Below are 20,615 nucleotides of genomic sequence, written 5' to 3'. Positions count from 1 at the left end.
GATGGGCATGCGGATGAACCACAACATCAAGCTCATGTCACCATGATCAGCCATACAGCCATAACCAAATAAGGATTTCCTAATGCAGCTATGGCCAAATATGGACTGTGTTGTCGAACCTCAATGGAATCATAGCATTATAGTCCCTAAAAAATATCAGTCAGCATTAATGGCCATAAAAGGGACAAGGTTTAAGCCACAAAGGGGCAGACTCTAGTTAAAAATATTTTTTATGTTTTACCTTAAATCAGTGAAAATTAATTTTCTATATGCAACATGTTGGAGATAAGTGCTGCTTTTTCCCCCTAAGGGACATCCAATGTTAAATGAGAGTCAAAGTTCAGTGGTTTAGGAGTTCTCTCTCTTAATGTTCACTAATATTCATTTCATTTAACCATTTACAGCGGCATTACGTTATTTCATCGGCTATTTTCACTATACTTCAAATTTCACTACTTCTAACTTATGGAATTTCTTAGATTTTCTTTTATTTATTAATAACATTTCTTATATCATTTCTCTATCATTGCATGATATTTGTATTCATGAAAATCTTTTAATGTTTTTTGGAAAATGTTTTGAAATAATAATAATTAAAAACAAAATGTAGGAAACCAAAAATTAAGGGGTGCATAAAAATGTGTCCGTGACCCACAAATGGATCCCAATCCAGTATTTGGGAACCAGTGACCTATAGAGCTTACATTTTGTAAGCCTCTCTCATAGCATAATTGCCCAAGTCATATTTTAAGGTTTTCGTAAAAGGAGAAAAAACACTATCTGCTTAAGTAATCTCTTTGACTTTGGTAAAATGTGCCTAACTGTAATCTCCTAACACTATAGCTTCATTGTTCCTATGTCCAAAGCTTGGGCTTTGATTAGAACTAAGTTTGTCACCCACTTTGACAACTTTCAAAGCGATTTCTGATTTGCCATTGTTGTGATCAAATTAGTATTAGAATGTTCTGCCATTGTTGCCAGAATCTGGAGAGAAGTTCTTGCTATTCAAAATAAAGCTGTAATTTATTCTCAATATGTTTCAGATATTTCTAAACTATAGGCCTAGTACAGTATATAGCCTACTACATACTCACCTATAGGGGTTCCAGTACCACCACGCATACACAAGAAGGCTGAGAGATAAATCCAAGTCAGGTTAACCATGTCCATAGTTGCAGGCCCTCATAGGGTCCCCAGCTAGAGCGCTGTCTTTTGAATACAGACACTGCAGTGACTTCAGGTTATCAATTAAGCTAACCAAATAACTCACCTACGTCATTTTATAACAGACTATTAAGAGCTATACAGAGTTTTTAATGGGTCCAAGGAGCAATCACAACATTGACTGGTTGAATACTTTATTAACAGTTCGAAGAAGGAAAAAAAAGGCGTGGTAGCACAGATTAATACAAAATAATTTACATTCACTATAAAGTAAAACATACTAGAACACATATGTCTGGACCCCAAAGTTTCATTTATCTCTCTAAAAAAAGCAGATGTGTTGTGCTGGTAGATCAGCTATTTTCAGCAAAGAGATTTGGTATAGCAGTAGATCAGCTATTCTACCACTTTTTGTGGTCACATGTTCAGATACTGTATTCTGATTGGCTTAAAACAGTGGTAAATCAGTCAACAACCTTGAGTTGGCTCATGGACCCCGCCCACTGAAACAATTAATGATTGTAACTAAATAACCTTGCAATTTATAACTGTGTTTTCTTTCATTTATATGGTAGAAGTGGTAGAAAAGCAATTTACCATTCGAGGGTAAATCAGCCAACAACCCACTCCCTCTCATGGTAAATGGCTTACTTTTCAGCAAAGAGATTTGGTATAGCGGGCAAGGAGTCCTATATCTCATTATTAGTCCTACATCTCATTAGTCCTACTTTGGTTAGGGTTAGGTTTTGGGGTTAGGTTTAGGCATAGTTTTACTGAGGTTAGGGTTTGGGTTAGGTTTAGGCATAGTTTTACTGAGGTTAGGATTAGGGTTAGGTTGAGGTTTAGTATTTTTCACCAGGTTAACATTTACCAGATTCAGGCTAATGGGATGTAGGAACAATGAGATGTCGGACCAATGCCATGACACCGCGGGCAATAGGCCTAGGCTATTAAGCCAGAGCAACAGTATAGCAAGGTAAACACAAGGTAATATCAAATGGATATCTAGGATCTAGGGGGATTTTCTTTCAGATAAAATGTGCTTATCACAAGTTTCCAAGGGCACTTACTAATACTGTAGGGTGTATGTATGTTAATGCAATCCTGTTGTCAACCATTAATTTTATTTGAGGGATCAAATCAGTCAACCATAATGTGGTAGTAAAATGACCTTTGTTTGCCTATATACAAGATCTCCCTCCACAATGCTGATCCAAATGAATGATCAATGCTTATCAAGCGCTCAAGTCACTAATTAACAAGCACCGTTAATCCCCATGAGATTCAGGGGTCACAGCAACAGTAAAATACAGGACAGGTGTTAGGCTACCGGCCTACCCGCTAAGAGCAAGGCAGACTCTTTTTAAGGTTGTGTTCCCACATTATTGACTAAAAACAGCCAGGGATTACTCAAATTAATTGAATGATAACAGTAAGTGATGATACCCATAATCGTTTCCCCAGTAAGCTCCCTATAGGAAACCTTTGAGTACAAGTTGTGGAACTAACTGTTGAAATATGACCCATTCAACACATTATCATCACCATTCTTATTAATATACGGTATACAAATAACCGGCAACAGTTCATGTTATCTAACCCTATATTTCAGTGTAACGCTGCCTCGATTCTATGACCTTTATAGACAGCGCCTGAGTTCTGAATTATAAACATCTAACTATGAACTTATAGTATTGATTATATAATGTGACTGCTGTTTTCACCCCAGAAAGTGTCACACTAAACATGTGACTGTTTACCTATTTAAAGAACAACAAAGTAGTATACATTTTTTTCATATTTATTCACCACTAGCCCTTACCCGTTCAAAGATATGAGCTCCGAAATGATGTGCAGTGTGTGGGTTATGGGATGTGCACTGTGCACACAGTATATGAGGGATGGAAAGTAACTTTAACTGGTGCTTGCATGATAATATGTAGGAGCGTCAATGTAAGAAACCCGTTTCGTTTAATGGCTACAGAGATACTGTCCCCCCCCCCCCCCCAGCCCGCCCGCCCACCCGCCTGCACACACACCCGCCTGCCTGCACACACACACACACACACACACACACACACACACACAGAGCTGGTTAAACATTTTGCCTCAAGCTAGATGCAGAATAGATGTGCCTCATGCTAGATGCAGAATAGATAGTAGATACACCATAAAAATGCTAATATACAGCATACGATTTGTGAAAGTGACAAATGGGCTTCACAGTTATGTCAGGTGTGTTCATATGCTTATGGTGATGCGATTTCAGATCAATTGCTCCAGCCACTGAGGAGAAACGCTGTTTCAGACAGACAGACACTCAGACAGACATTCGCAAAATTATAGTATAGACTAGCCCTTACCCGTTCAAAGATATGAGCTCCGAAATGATGTGCAGTGTGTGGATTATGGGATGTGCACTGTGCACACAGTATATGAGGGATGGAAAGTAACTTTAACTGGTGCTTGCATGCTAATATGTAGGAGCATCAATGTAAGAAATACCCGTTCCATTTAACGGCTACAGAGATACTGTGTACCGATCTGCATGATTTTGGACATCATCTGTAACAGGGCCAGAACCACCCCCGCCCGCCCGCCCGCCTGCACACACACACCCCCCCCCCCCCCCCCCCCCCCCCCGTGTGTGTGTGTGTGTGTGTGTGTGTGGGTTTGTGTGTGATTGTGCATGGCCTGAACAACAGCGCCCCTCCCTTAACATGTGTGGTCACAAAAGGTACTGTAGGCTAAATAGATATAGATACACCATAAAAATGCAATTATACAGCATACGATTTGTGAAAGTGACAAACGGGCTTCACAGTTATGTCAGGTGTGTTCATATGCTGATGGTGATGCGATTTCAGATCAATTGCTCCAGCCACTGAGGAGAAACGCGGTTTCAGACAGACACTCAGACAGACAGACATTCGCAAAATTATAGTATAGATAAGGCTCAAATGTAAAGATGACCAAAACAATTCCCTTTAAAAGGATTAAACTTCAAATAAAACCTTAAAGGTAGAAAGACACAGAAAATGTTACCCTCTGTCCCCAACTGTCCCTCAGTGCAACCCCAACTCTCAGTGCAACAATGCCCAGCAGACTCATTAAATATGCACAATACAAAAATGTACATGGCAGAAATGGATTCTACAGGGAGAGGGAGAAATACATGAACATACACAGAAAACATGTCTATTGCTGTATTGACTTTGACCCCTAAGGACCTTCCAGGGAGAGTGCTCATGTGCGTCTTGCGGTGACACGCGCCCTAGTTTTTCTTCTTCTCTGAGCTGCTTTTTTTTGTTAGTTTTTTCGCACTGATTTTTTACTTTGCACTATTAGGTTGTGTTGGTAGTTTCTGAGTATTCTGCTTTGTTTAACAATGTCAGTGAGATACGTGTTGCACTAACTAGCATTGACTGTTACGGTCTCTTTTTGTAAGTCACTTTATGTATATACTTATATATTATTCGCCCCCTCTATTGATGCACCTTTTCTTTATTGGTACTGTACTGCTCTTTTTTTTTTCTTTTACTCTTATCTTTTGTCTTACTTCTCTGTAACTTTGTAAATACTGTATATTGCTATGCTACAACTGGACAACTGAATTTCCCCCTTGGGATAATAAAGGTATCTATCAAATATGCTATTTATCTCATTAATTATGCACAATACAAAAATGTACATGGCAGAAATGGATTCTACAGGAAAGAATACATTAGAATTAACTGAGAAAAGTTTGGTACACCCTTTTATGTTATCGAAAGATTGTAGGATAAGACCTGTCTAAGAGGAACACCCATGCAGCTTTCCGGTCGCAGGGTGCGCTATCTGGTTCTCTAGTCTCAGGTTTTGGAAATTGGCACTAATAACGCTGGGCAAATTACCCCTCCTGATCATTGACACTTAGTCGTGGGTGTGGCCCAGCTGATTGGCACCAGGCACACCTGGTGAGCCCATAGGCTCTGGCAGCAATACAGAGCAAACATTTGCCTGAAGCCACACTATGGGACCCGCGGCCGAGTGCTTGATCTGATGCATTATATCAAAATCATCATCATCATCATGATCATCATTCTCACCTGTCTACAAGTCTACAATAAACAGCTTCAAATGCTAAATGGTCTGGTCCTTACACTCTAATTAGCAATCTGGTGTAGGGGTACATAACTGAACTGTGTAGCCAGTGGTCCCATAGTGTAGGCAAGGAAAATACATTTTACACAGGGGTTACATCAGTGCATCCACATTCTCATGCACAAACTTGGACACATCATCAGTGTTGTTTCCTGGAGTCACTGAAAAGACGATACGCAGCTAAATTAAGTCTCCTCTCTAGGCTATATGCAGGACAGCCAGCAGTGGTCATGAACTACTTGGGAATTCTTGGCTACTTCTTTGTCCTTCAGGTGACCATACTGATTATCACTCTGATCTTTTAATTCTTTGTAGTTTCTGCCCCTTTTGGACAGTACGTGTCACAACAATACACAGACATCCAATTTTGTTCCAATCACAGATTTATGATGATGATGATGATCATCATCATCAATATAAAATCACTATCTTATACTGAACAAATGTCACCAACAAAAACATAAACTTCACTTTTCAAGAGTGGACAAAAAAGACAACCTCTGAAACTTGACAGATAAAATAAATATATAATAGTAATACCAGTAAGACGCCTCAGGGCGACGTACCAGTTACCCATATGGAGATCCATGTACTGTATATGGAGATATGCTGTGAGAGCCCAAACATGCCAGTTATTCGTTATGTGAAAGTCCTATGATGTCTATGACATATGACATCATACCCTTTTATGCCCATACATAGAGATCCCTGTCTGTAGAACCAGCCATTAATGTGGCTCCATACATGGGCATTCCCATATGAAGACCTGTTAGATATGGGCTTAATATTGACAACATCAGGGAAGTCCATATATGGGCATAAAAGGGATTATGTTAGTGTGACATCACAGTGAAGCCAGAGCAGGATGTCAGAGTGACAAACCTATATACCGCAGTGTCAGGCATTATAGACAGAGATACATACATACTGTCATACATAGGCCTACATACATAGGCCTACATACATAGGCTACATACATACATACATACATTATGGACAAGTTGTGACTGTTCACATACTAAACTTGCAATCTACGGCAATACATTCAATATATATGATGGTATTGATGAATATATTATTTGTAAACAACAACACCTTCTTATTCCCATATGAGATACAATAATCCATCACACAGAAATAAGACAGGAGAGTGATCAGAGTGAGAATGGAATGTTTACTATGGAGAGAGAGAATTCAAGACAAAGGTACAACAGAATAATCAATGGTTCGTGCTCTCTCTGACAAATTATGTTTTGACATGAGTATAAGTATGGTCATTTCATCAGTCAGTGGATGACGTTTCAACAGTTAATAGGATATGTTTCTTGTCCACACATCACAAGACTAAGAGTCCATATACAGGGTTCCTGGGGGGAGAGGTGTCCTTGCTGGTGTCTAGATGACACCAAATGTCCCAGGCCGAGCCTTAGAATACCAAAACAATTCTCATTGTTTTAGGAACAGGCTCCATGGTAGTAGATAAGGCCTGATTTCTACCAGACGGAGACCTTGTGTGTGTACTGTATGTGACATTTTATGAGACAGTCACTGTGCCTTAAACTTCAGGTGGTCATCAATATGTATTGATAAAAAGATGATATGAACCATAACAAAATACCTATCAGGTATACACACACTCACTCATCACAGAAATATTTCTGTGTGTGTGTGTGTGTGTGTGTGTGTGTGTGTGTGTGTGTGTGTGTGTGTGTGTGTGTGTGTGTGTGTGTGTGTGTGTGTGTGGGTGCGCGCGAACACGCGCGTGCGTGTGTCGGGGGGGACCCATATTAATTTTCAATAGCTGTCAACAGTTCAATTCCTTAAAGGACCTACACCATGAATTTTCACTTTTTCTATTTTAAAACCTTTTTTTGGGGTCCCACTGGCACCTTCTATCCTCACAAAGTCCTATTTCTGTACATTGTGTCTTTCTCTGGTTTTGGGAAGACAGAGATGAAAAGCTTTCCACGGGTTCTCAGAACAGTGCTGTTCTGAGAGTTGACGCATGTGACGTCACACGCGTTTCCCGTTTTTTTTTCAAAACTTTTTTTTTTTCAAATAAATTTATTTTTCCCAAAAAAAATTTATTTCATTTTTCAAAAAAAATTTTTTTCAAAAAAATTTTTTTCCAAAACTTTTTTTTTTCAAAAACCTTTTTTTTCAAAAAAACTTTTTTTTCAAAAAACTTTTTTTTCAAAACACTTTTTCAAAAAACTTTTTTTTTCAAAAACTTCTTTTTTTTCAAAAAACTTCTTTTTTTTCTGGAAAAACCCCACTAGATGCGCCCCTGAGCAAACAGAGGCCGTTTTGGTATTGCAGCTGGAGAGCCTCATTATAGTAGAGCTAGAACAAACAAAAAGAATGGTCAGAGTGTTTGTTGAGGGTTAAAACCTGTCTAAGACTCAATTTTGAGCATATATTTATACAAAAAATATAGTTTTAAAAGCATGGTGTAGGCCCTTTAACACTTTCATGTAAAGTTAAAGCTATACTGTGTAAGATGCCCAACTAGTGGTCATTAGCCCTATAGCAAACCGCGGTCGCGTCCGCGTCTTTTGGCCGTTTTTCGTACCTTCAGACCCCCGCGTCTGCCTCCACCTCGCTGAGATCTATCTTTTGAGGGGTCCCTTGTTCCTGTGCTGTGCGTTCAGTAATTCCAGAGATACGGACTCCTTCACCCTGCCTGGTAGGCGAAATTACCTAGAGAAGGGATGGTACAAACGGGCGACAACAAATATGGCTGCCATAGCGACCCCACTTCAAGATGCGCTGTGATTGGCCGGCAGTTGTATAACCCTCGCTGTGATTGGCCGGTAGTGTGATGACGCAATTTTGGCGCGAGATCCGGTCCCCGGCAAGGATCGCAGTTTACATATATAGAGAAGGCTTTACAGGCTGAAATTCACGGAGTGGGTGTTCTAAAACTTTAGCGATTTAACAGTTAGGACAATTTTAAGATTTGTTTTATAAAAAAAGTTACATGGTACAACTTTAACAATAAATCAGAAAATGTCAAAATGCATTACAATGTATTATGATTTAGGCATGACCAAGTTATAACACAATAGCAATTTATACCATAATATTTATTTGCTATTGTGTTTTTCTTTCTTTCTTTCTTTCTTTATTTCTTTCTTTCTTTCTTTCTTCATGAGAAAATTAGAAAATGTGTTTATATTGTAATTTGCCATTAACCCTACAAGGGCCGGTTAGAGTGAACCAAAGAGCCGCATACGGCCCCGGGCCGCACAATGCAAGGTTATTATAGTAAACGAAAACTAACTAAAAAACGAAAACTAGAATGGAAAAACATTTTAGTTAACTGAAATAAAAATAAAAACTACGCTTTATAAAAAAACTGAAACGGTATTGTGTTTACAAAACTAACTAAAATAAACTAAAATTTTAGAGAAAATCTCCTTAGGCCGCGCTCACACATGTCCCCCAGTGGCCATTCTCAGACGATAAGATGATGATGCGTGACGCAGATGTCTGTACGGCGCCTCAGTTTTCGTCTTTTGTCTATTGTGAAAAAAAAAGAAAAAAAAAAAGAAAAACACCAGTTGGTGAGGTCAAAGAGAGAAGTTGTATGTCTCAACATTCCTGCCACTCTCAACAATATGATGTTTTGTTGATTTTCTTTATTAGACAATACTTTTTCCGGAGCTTTTTTAATCTCACCCCTGACAAATACCCCATATTACGTAAACTAAAACTAAAACTAAGCATTTTCAAAAAATAAAAACGAAACGAAACTAGCAACCTCACTTTAAAAACGAATTAAAACTAAACTGTAATTGAAAACAAAACCTCAAAACTAATACAAATTATAAATTAAAACTAATGGAAAATCCAAAACTATTATAACCTTGCCACAATGCCCAGGTCTGCCCTACATGGAAGTGGGTATTAAAGCCAAAAGTGATGAACACAGTAATATTAATCAGGTCCATTTGGTTCCATTTGAACACTCTCAGAGTTAAGCTATCATCAGGATTTGACAGTGTAACAGATTGATTCACATATTGAATTTTTAGCCTATATTTTATCTGTCAAGTTTCAGAGGTCTTTTTTTGTAATAAATTAATTCTAGTAGCTATTTCTGTTCTTTGTAAATTAACATTGGACTAATAATAATAATCTCAACCCCCCCCCCCCCCCCCCCCCCCCCCCCGTCGTGGGTGGGTGTGACGCGCGTGATGTTATTCACGTGATCTGAGTCACGTGATCATAACAGGGCAACATGGCGGATGTCGATGCAACAAAATCTCTGAGCGGTCTTCTAAATGGGATTGCTCAAAGCGTCTATTATAATAACACGGACATTACCGAAGAACTGTTGAAGAATGAACTATATCCCGACCTCCCGCAAGAGGAGTTCTATGCCTTGTACGAGAAGATGAAAGGCCTTATAAAGGTACGTAACGTCGCACATTCCCCCCCCCCCCCTCATGTGTCTCATAATCAAAATAAAAAAGAGAGCATTCAAATGTTATAACCACTTAAAAGAAAGTGACCCAGATGCACTTCATAACAAGGCACTCGCACACAGAGAAACCCTGCCTCAGCCAACTGGTACGAACAGGGAACTATGTACACAAACACAAGCAGAGCCACCAGACAGACAATTCACTGGACTAAACCAAATTATAAAACAGCAGAAAGAAAGCTACCTGACACATTGGAGAGAAGCAACCCAAAAGCAGAGCAAACTAGAATGCTATTTGGCTCTAAACAGAGAATACACCATGGCAGAATACCTGAGCAAGGTGGCCGACCCAAAACAAAGAAAAATCTTGACTAGGTACAGACTCAGTGAGCACAGTCTTGCAATCGAGAAAGGACGTCACAGGCATACCTGGCTCCATAGAGAAACATTAACATTGGACTACAAAATGCACTGCACACAAAATGAAGTGGAAACTGAGCTACACTTTCTAACCACCTGTCCGCTGTACCAAGACATCAGAGACACATACTTCCCACAGATCATAACCACCCAAAGAGAGTTTCAAAATATGACCAATGATAAAAAAAAACTCCCATACCTGCTGGGGGAAGTAAAACAATGTGCAAACACAGCAGCAAGATTCGTGAGCTGCTGTGATAAGAGAAGGATATCAAATGGAACCCAACCACCTTAAAAACCATTGTATATATATCACTGCTCTGCCTGCACGTTACCGTGATGCATGAAAACTGTTTTCACCTGTACATATTTTGTTCTGATTGTATTGTATTGTATTGTGTACACTTCTGCTTTGGCAATGTAAACGTATGTTTTCTCATGCCAATAAAGCCCATTGAATTGAATTGAATTGTGTGTGTGTGTGTGTGTGTGTGTGTGTGTGTGTGTGTGTGTGCTTTCACTGCATGATAATAATAATAATAATACACTAAACGACTAACGTCTGACTAACCCTAACCCACAATTAACTGAGATTATTTGGTATTGCCGAACGTGTATACAATGTTTTTGTCTGGGTTCCATTTTTACTCTCTCAAACAAAGTTGAGAGAGTAAGCTGGGGGTCCCTGGACCCCGGCCACTTTGAGAACCACTAGTTGGTTGGACGTGGTGCCCATTGCCCTCTTCTCTGCAGTCTGCATTAATTACAGTATATGATTGTGGGAATCCGAGGGTACAAGTTTTAAAGTTCAAGCTAACATTACTTCTCCAAAGACATCACTGTCCAGTTCATGCTGATAGTGTTGAATACATTCATCCAACTTTCTGTTGTCTTCTCTTGGCCTTATGTTTGCCAGCAGGTGGCAGCACTAATACATCCTATCACTATAGTTATGATCACAGGTGTCTCACAGGATTTTTGAAAACAAAGGGTCACTTCCTATTCTTTCAGTACAATGGTTTACTATTTCAGTCGTTACTTGGGTGGTAGTAGCCAGATTAATCAAAATTTCAAACAGTTAATTTGATCGAATACCTATCAATTGTACGGTATATGATTGAACTACATGACGAGAGCTGACCCCAAGTCACAGAAATGCATTATTTGGTGAGTACAGACAGAACGCTGCAAAAAAGAATGCCGTAGAGATGAACCCTCACTAAAATGCATTGTGTGTTTTATGATTATGTATGGAATAAATGCAATGCATTGAATACAATCCATTCTAGGGCTACACTGTCTGACTCGGCACCCTACACATTTTCCTTTTTATGTTCTCCAATCTCCACCTTTTGCCACCCTTCTGCCCACCTCCTAGTCCATTGCCGTGGCAGACATGGACCATGAGCAGCTGGAGGCCTTCCTCACGGCCCAGACCAGGAAGCAGGGCGGCGGGGGAGTGAGCAGCGAGCAGGCCGCCACCCTCTCTCGCTTCTGGAAGAGCCAGCGGACCCGCGTCAGGGAGAGCCTGCTGGGACAGAGCCGCTGGGAGCCGGGCCTCAGGGGCCTGTCCTGGAGAGTAGACCTGCAGACAGCAGCCAGCAGGGGGGAGACGGCCAACAGCAACCCTGTGGCGTTGGTGGAGCTGGAGCTAGGCAGGCCTGGACGGGTGAGTTAACTGTACACTGCCAGTAAGCTAACTTTATGTTGGTACCTACATTTTTTTTCCACGTTTTATATATTTTTTAAACATCTAACTTATAACTAGAGCGGTGCCCGACAGCCCGTTGGGCATTGGCCTACTCGGGAACAATGCAAATGGGAAATGAAGGCCCCACCCAGTTATACAATACCCGTTGTAACTGTCTGTCTGCATCCCTTTCACACCCATATGGAGATTGCATTGGAGATTGTATCTGTCTGCCTGTGTCCATTTTATTGAGTTCTGTGTCAGGCATACAATCAGACATACATCAGACAGACAGACATTTGGTGGATTAATAGTTAGATGGAAGTCAATGGATCCTTTATTGGGCTGAAACCTTTCCCAAATTTGGAGTCATGCCATATGACTCGACAACTGACATCACAGGCTGGCCACATGAAGTCCGAGATCCACATTAGAGACACGCCATTTCCATATGATTTGACATAAATAGGTAAGAAGTACAAGGTCTGAATATGCTACAGTACACGAGTAGTCTACTCAAACCTTAGAAGTCCAAGATAAAAATAAATGTAATAAATCAAGCAACGCCATAGTACTATGGACCATGAATTAGGCTTAATCATACAGCATACATAGGCGGCATACAGTACATGCACAGTTGCACACCCATGGTAATTGGCACCATATCAGATAACATAGCAAGGTGTCATAAAATACAGTTCAGACACGGCCAACATACAATACAGTGCACATGTTTGAATACATTTGGGGAAATTAGCATGAAACTGACCACAATTCTATTACGTACGATGTCCATGGGCCAAGCCTATTTATTTATCCTGATATGCCCTCAATTAGATATGAACTGTGTGCCAGTGACTTGTTTTATGCAGAGGTCTGTTGTGATGTCCATGTCAGATAATGAAACAATATGAAACCGGTATCCCTAAATCTACAGGATATCCAACGCCCTCTCACACAGAGATTCGAACAATTCTATTGAACATCATCGAATCCCTATTTTATGTTTCGTCGTACGATTGTGTCCAGTGGGAAAAAATTGCAGAGCCGGTATATCTGCTATTTTAACAACTTTTGTATATTTGAACGTTTCAAAAAGCTTTCGATCATCTACGCCCATAATGACATGCCCAAAATAGGGACGCCAGTCTTTCAGCACTACACATAATATGTGTATAGCCATTGACTGTGTCTGAATGTTTGTTTTTTATAGTCAAATAGTAGCTGTTTCCTGCTGCTGTGAATGTTGTGCTATTAGCATGTGGTGTTTGGCATATCCTATTAGATCTGCTCTAGAATGACAATGAGATGCTGGAGCCAGTGGTACACACAGGGGAGAGAGGATCAGGAAAGCCATGTTCTGCAACAGTGAGTCAGCTACAGTATGACAACTCCTCATGAACCTGAGAACGTGTCCCAATGAAAGAAACGCACATGCATAGTGTTAGCTATACACTATAGTGAATAGTGATAAGACTGGGACTGATAAGAGAGAAACATTGTTGTTGTTTTATTACAATTGAGTGAGGTTTTTTCACATTAACCACGTGAACCCTAGCGTCCCTATTCTGCGGGTGTACAATTGCCATTTTCAGCTACGGTACTTGGAGGAGGTGGGGGGTTGCCTACTTGCCTATAGACGCCTAGGGCAGTGGTTCCCAAACCTTTTAGCTCGAGACCCAAAAGAGAAATTAGACGTTTGCCCGGGGACCCAAACTAGTGAAAACAGCAGATCTACAAGCTTGTAGATCGGATATTTTCACCACTTCTTAATTATTATTATATTTTATTCATGGAATTTCTTTCATTTAGTTTCTTTGTTTGAAAATGTATTCAATTCTCAATTTTCCTTTTTTATTTAAAAAAATAAAATGATTTTTTGGGGAGGGGAACATTTTTTGAATATATATTTTACTTATTTTTGGAAAAGAAAATGGGATTTTATTCGAATCATGACCCATACAAAATGTATCCGTGACCCACAGATGGACCCCGACCCACTGTTTGGGAAGTAGTGCCCGGGGACTCTGTGGTGCATCTGGACCTGGTGGAATAATCATGTATGTCAGATGATTGTCCCCTGAGTCCCCAGGAGTCTATTCTGTTTCCTACTCTGTCACAATGTCAGGGACGGCTCCCCTTTCCCCCAGATCTCAGCTCCCCTGGCTCTGCCTATCAGATCAGAACACAAACACGTCCGCCCATAGCAACCTATATATACAGTCCTGCTGTGGATTATTTATTAGTTGAATAATCAGCCGTTATGAATGTGGAATTTGTTTTTTCATGTTTTCTGTGTCGACATTCAATATTATTATTTAGCTCTGTTAAATAGTATATTTATTTTTCTAAAACGGCTAGTTCCATTCCTTGATTCTGATTGGCTGGGTGCCATGGTATACCTGAGACTGTAACCCATACCTTGAATCAGTTTATATCAAAGCCAGGTGCGTTATTTCTTTCCACTGTGCCGTGAGGCTGAACTAGAGAAGCGAGCGTTTGATTTCCTCTCAAATCCTGCCGTGCGGGTGCTTCTAAGCACCGCCCGCATGCATAGGACAGTGACTGAATGGCTCCGGGCGGGGCTTGTAAAGGCAACAAGCGCCCTCTATTCTCCAGGCACCACTCGGCTGTTTAGCTTAGGTTGCTATGCTAGCGTTTTTGATGTGATACATAGCAGCTAAATCTGGATGAAAATAAACATGTGTATGGATCGAATATGGTTCTTAACATGAGACTGATCTAACACATGTGTTGTTTCCCTATTTTTTTGGCAAAAAGAATGACGTGACTTTGTAAACACACACTGGCTTCCGTAAGTCCCGTTCCTGCTGGTAAACGCAAGGAAATGTCTCTTCCTGGTGGCGGAGAAGTGTACTTTTTTCTTTAAATAATGCAATGCTATGATTTTCATGTTGCAATATTGTGACCGTTTTAGAAAAGCAATAAGCCACGCGAGGCTTGTGGTTACCAGGGGAGTATACACCGGCTGAGAGGGTCGGAAACACTCGGCTGACGCCTCGTGTTTCCCAACGCCTCTCAGCCGGTGTATACTGCCCCGGTAACCACTCGCCTCTTGTGGCTTATTGCTTTATTAAACCACGTTGTAATTTTAAGATGACATTGTAATCAGAAATACATGGCCAAAGTAGGCCCTAACAAAGAATGTCTATGTGGTACAATAAACCAAAGCCATTATACATTCACAGCAAATATTGATCCCAGAAATAATGACATTTTCTGTACCTTTTCGTTTACAGTATTTGAAGATTCAGCTCTTAATCTATTGATCCCTACTAATTTGACTAGGGGGCAGGTTGACTGCTTTTTCTTTTAGCACTTTTATATTGTTTTTCATGGGTACATTTGGACAGTACAGAGAGCAAACTGGGATCAGTGTGGGAAGGACAATGCAACACGGGTCCATCGAACCGGGCAGGCTCTTCACGATTATGTGTTTGGTGTACCATCTGCCCAACCAGTAGTATGTCTCAATAGAATACATCTGTTCACAGGGTTTGGTGGCTGTAGCCCTCCTCGAGATACTTGCCCAGATACAAAACAAGGGTGTGTGTTTTTCTTTTGTTTGCTTGTTTTTTTCTTGCAATTAATTCACCAAAAATGTATGGTGGTTTGGCAGCCAAGGAGTGTGTCTGCAAAGTTTGGCATGGATAGGGGCAACGGTGGCAGAGATATGAGTAAGGAAAAAGTGTGACGTAACTGACTGACACCCGGTGGAGGTTTTGATAGTTACTGCGACTTGACGGTCACAATGAACTTTATTTATATACACTTTTCATACATACAAATTTTGATCAAAGTGATGTGCCACGAAAGGATTAATTGAAAGCAAAGCAAAGGAACAATGTCGATTTTCACCACAAATAAAGGCGTCGACCTGTATGAATGAGTTTTCATATAATTTATTTTCCTACTTTACTGCAAGTCAGTAAAACTTCAAAAATATCAATATGGGAGGTTCTCTGGCAGGAGATATGATTTCATATCATGTGAAACAAAGACAGGGGGAAAAGACAAACATGGTAACCAGGCAACAGGTGTTGAGGAGAAGGATTGCTGAGAGACATCCATTGTTTAGGACAATCGGAGGAATAAAGGGGGGGTGGATGGCTGGGGACAGTGTCATGTCATGTCACAGAGATGTCACTGAACTCCACTTCATGCATATTTAAATGGTATGCAATGCACAGGTCACATGTTATTGTCACAGACATGGAGAGAGATGAATAGAGCTCTGTGCAAGGTGCTCTGCTCACTGGATTGGACCATTGGCCATATGAACCCCAGCCTGCCTATTCTGGGACAGACATTACTTCTTTGTCAAAATCATATCCGCTTTTTCCATTCTTTACTCTGATGACACACTAGTCAGAAAGGTAGTGGTGGCATTGGAGCTTTTCTTTTCAGAATCCCCAGAGTGCGGAGGCGCCAAAATGATAGTCAACATCAGAAGGAGACACAGTTAGCTAGACTTAACTGGTTGCTATGCCAACTGTCTTAATAAACAAACCGTGTCAACAGTTGTTCCCAATGGGTCCTTTCACTGACTTCTTGAACAACACAATTTCCCCACTACTCCAATGTGGTATTGGAGTTGCAGAGATACTATGTTAACAAAACATACAAAGTTAGAATTTATTTGGTAAAATTACCCATACTAGGAGATGTGCCGTTTTTTTTTGTTAGGTTATCGATTGAGTGAAACAATGCCACTGAATTTAGGAATCCCAGTATGTGTTCAGACACTATCACGACTTTCAACATATGTGTGTGTGTGTGTGTGTGGGGGGGGGGGGGGGGGACCCCTAGAGGGACCCCTAGAGGGACCCCTAGAGGGACCCCTAGAGGGACCCCTAGATTAATTTAGGTTCATTTTAAGGGGGGGCCGAGCGCTGATATAGCAACATACGTTGTTCATAAAACTGTTAGGAAGACATTTGTAGCATAGGCCTTAGCTTAGGTCTTATTAATGTGATGTAATCCTCTTTTGCAGGATTCCGAGTTTGTGTGTCTGGAGTTTGATGAAGCCAAGATCAACCAGGTGCTGAAAAAGATGAGCAACATTCAAGACAGCATTGACAGCATTGCTCACCGCAGCTAGGTGTGTGTGTGTGTGTGTGTGTGTGTGTGTGTGTGTGTGTGTGTGTGTGTGTGTGTGTGTGTGTGTGTGTGTGTGTGTGTGTGTGTGTGTGTGTGTGTGTGTGTGTGTGTGTGTGTGTGTGTGTGTGTGTGTGTGTGTGTGTGTGTGTGTGTGTGTGCGCGTGCATCAGACAGTAGTCAAACTATGGGATGCAATTTGGACTGCTCTCTTGCTCTCTTTGTACTGTAACTTCCTTCCATTGTCATAATGATGTAATGACTTCCTGTCCAGGCTGGACTATTTCCCTTTCTTCTCCAGTATTTTCTTCTCCACGTACAGTATGTATTGTTCATACATACTGTACGTGCATTAAAGCCTTAAAGACCTACGTTCACCCGACACCAGGCGTGTCCCCCCTAGATGAGACTATTATCATTTGAATGTATTATGTATAAAGATCATATATGTCTGCTATCCATTCCTATCCAGTTGTGGTTTTCCTTTGCACAGAACCAGTTGATTTGTTCATATAAAGAGATTATAATAGTGCCTGAGCAGGCAGCATCTCACAGACAGGCTCTGTTCATCCGATTCATTTCTCTAGGTTTCCGTTTTTACAGCATGCAATGTAATTTAGTTTACAGGCATATAGAGTAGTCACACGTGCGTGCAAGTAATAGAATACAGTGAATGGCATTTTTGCATATCGTCGTGTCGGGCGGAAACCTTGTACCGTATGTCCAAAACCCTTACTTTTTAGGAAATGAAAAAGCAAACATTGTAATGGATCTAATATAGTTATTATTATTTAGTCTCGAGCTCAGTCCGTCAGTCAGTCTGTCCGTCACACGTCACACTTTTGCCCTACTCATATCTCCGCCACTGTTGCCCCGATCCATGCCAAACTTTGCACACACACCCCTCATTTCTCACATGGCCCTCTTCTAGCGCCACCATGAGGCTGATTCTTGCAAAACATATTTTTGGACACTTGTCCTACTGATTCTGCCCTAAAATCACACACAGCTGTACACAGTATCTCTAAGGTCATGTCATCAACATGGATCTGTCCCATTTCCCCTATTCCCTCCTGATTGGCTACTATTGCCTTGGTGTATGCGACCTGGCGGTCGCTTATCTCCCGATTAGGGAGTCTTACTGGTACTTATTAAACCCCACAGACATGCCCCACAGCAGCAATATTCTTCTTCTTCCTACACTTTGTTGTCAGGGAGTGCTGGTGTTCATTTTGTATTGTCCTTATCATCCATTTCAGGCACCAACACAGTATGACTTTTTCCACTTCCACATTTTGAACAAAATGTATTAAAGATTATTGGGCACAAATGTTGCTCTCATGGACAAAGCAACAGTTTAGTTGATGAAAAACGTAATTCTGTTACTAAAACCCTGAAGTTACGTTGTTTTCTCCTTTTTTTTCCTACCATTTATCAATCGATACAATGAAAAGCTACAGGCAGGTATGCAGGGGTTAAAGTTCTCAGTCCTGGGGACTGATTTCAGTCTTGAGGATTCCATAGGGGCCATTTCTGAGATCATTGCAGATCCGCAAAAACATAAATAAGCGGGAGGTGTGAATAAGTGGCGTGAATTACAAAGTCGTCAAGTGATCTCCAAACTAAAAAGCAGTTATAATTTCAAGATATGAGTATTTGAATTGGCCAGACTAGCAATAGAATACAACAGAACTTCAGAAGATGAAATGAAGCATGGATTGGCACACACACATTCAGTGAAGGCAGTTCAGAACTTCAGGGAAATATTGGTGTGAGCTGCGCACGCCATGTTTCAAAAATCACATATTGGGACATGGTCTGAAAATAAATTTCAGTCTTGGGATTATTTTTGGCTTTAACCCCTGGGTATGACATTCAGTGTATTTCTTTAGATAGAGTTAACAATTTAACAAGCTAGTTACACAGTACACAAGGTCCATGGCATCTATAAAGGGCTTTGTCTGTGGTACAGTATTTGAGTACAGTACTACTTCAAAGCCTCAAACAGACTCAGAGCCTTCCTGACCGTGGTGCAGCATGCTCAGGAAACCATTACCTCAGCCTTTTCCTCCCAAAAGAATATAATAATATTCATAATTCACCGTTTATGTTGACAAGTGGTTTCTGTCATCTATGAGCCTTAATCGAGTTGTACTTTGGAAGAGTCAAACATTTTCATGCAGTTTATTATTAAAGTATTGTAATAAAATCAATGTAACACTAGAGTATGACCCATTGTTTATTTCTTTGTTTTTTTCACACACCAGGATGTCAACCTCTGCCTGTTATGATCATTTACACTTGCTAAGCATTTCTGACTAGCATAGGGCGGTAAATGTTTAGAGTCACGCAATGCTGACTGGCATAGGGTGGTAAATGTGGAGGCTATGCTGTTTGCATGGCCAGATTAACACTCAGTGGTTTGATAAGATAAATGTTCCACCAGTCAGTTCAGTACTAGTAAGGACTGTAGTGGAAGATAACCTCAATTTACCCCTTTTTTGTACACCACATGTTATAGTAAATTCAGCCATGTAATGTATCACTACTACTACCACTACTACTTTTTCCTTATGACATACTGTATATGAATGTCATGTGGACTTTAAATTACAAAATACATTCACGTGTGCATTGTTGCCAACAGCTCAGTTACTAACCTCATAATCAGTTGCAGTATATGGAAGATTCCCGAACTTTTACTGCATCAGCAGATTTCTGCATTCAAGGAACTGATTCATATAAACGCCTGATGATCACCAAGGTTGCCCACACTTACAGTATGTACTGTATCACCAATATCTTAACCTGTGCTGCACCATATACGTTTTATTCCAGTATTCTGTCAGTGTTCTGCAGAAAGTTACAAGGTTTAAAAGTAATATATCTTCCAGGAGCAATTCTAGTCTTTAGATCCCAATACTTACTTACTTATTTTCTAGTCCCGGGTTGAGGTATAAGGCCGCAGTCATACACTTCCATTGAACCCTGTCTCGTGCTTTTGCCTGTGCTTCGTCCCAGGAAAGACCCATCTCCTTCAGCTCAATCATCACTTTCCATCGCCAGGTGCTCTTTGGTCCGCCCCTCTTTCTTGTTTCCAAATTGGGGTCCATCTCAAGGCAACTTTGGGTAACCTTTCATTGGGCATCCTCAACATATGACCGAGCCATCTTAACCTGTGTCTATCTCGAGGGACATACTGTACAGTATGCAAGCATATTACATCCCAATGCAATGGTGAAATGTATTCTGAGATCTGATTGACTTACATTAGAAAATGATACCTTTATATATTATCACAATATATATATATCATGTTGAAAAAGTGCATGTAAGTACTTCTTTTAGTGCTGATCGGTCTAGCCGACTGCCAGGATTAGCTCTGAATACACACACACACAACCTCCTACAGAGCCACGTGTAAAGTTAAAGGGATAGTTCACCCCCAAAATGAAAAATGTTCTATCGATTACTCACCCCATGCAGACTTGAATACATGGATGTTTTTGGGTTTTTGTCTCATTCCTAACAGTGCATTTTAACAGCGGGTGACAGCCGGTTGGTTGTTTTATAAGTACGTCGCCCAATAAGTACGTCACCCAAAAACATGAAAATAGACCTTTTGGACGACATCGCTCAGAGTCGCCGGCT

General features: G+C 40.6%; 1 protein-coding gene across 1 annotated transcript; it reads left to right on the top strand.

Annotated features, from left to right (window-relative positions):
• Positions 1-9,550: 9,550 nt before the first annotated feature.
• Positions 9,551-19,301, top strand: commd1 (copper metabolism (Murr1) domain containing 1; the record flags this gene model as incomplete). The annotated part of the gene is made up of 3 exons (XM_080721564.1): positions 9,551-9,724; positions 11,535-11,825; positions 16,861-19,301. The coding sequence occupies 3 exons, from the start codon at positions 9,551-9,553 to the stop codon at positions 16,966-16,968; spliced, it is 573 nt and encodes a 190-aa protein (XP_080577690.1). The 3' UTR covers positions 16,969-19,301.
• Positions 19,302-20,615: the final 1,314 nt, after the last annotated feature.

This window comes from Nannobrachium achirus, assembly GCF_963921795.1.
Source record: "Nannobrachium achirus genome assembly, chromosome: 3".
Classification (NCBI taxonomy): Eukaryota; Metazoa; Chordata; class Actinopteri; order Myctophiformes; family Myctophidae; genus Nannobrachium; species Nannobrachium achirus.
This window is presented reverse-complemented; position numbering and strand designations above follow the sequence as displayed.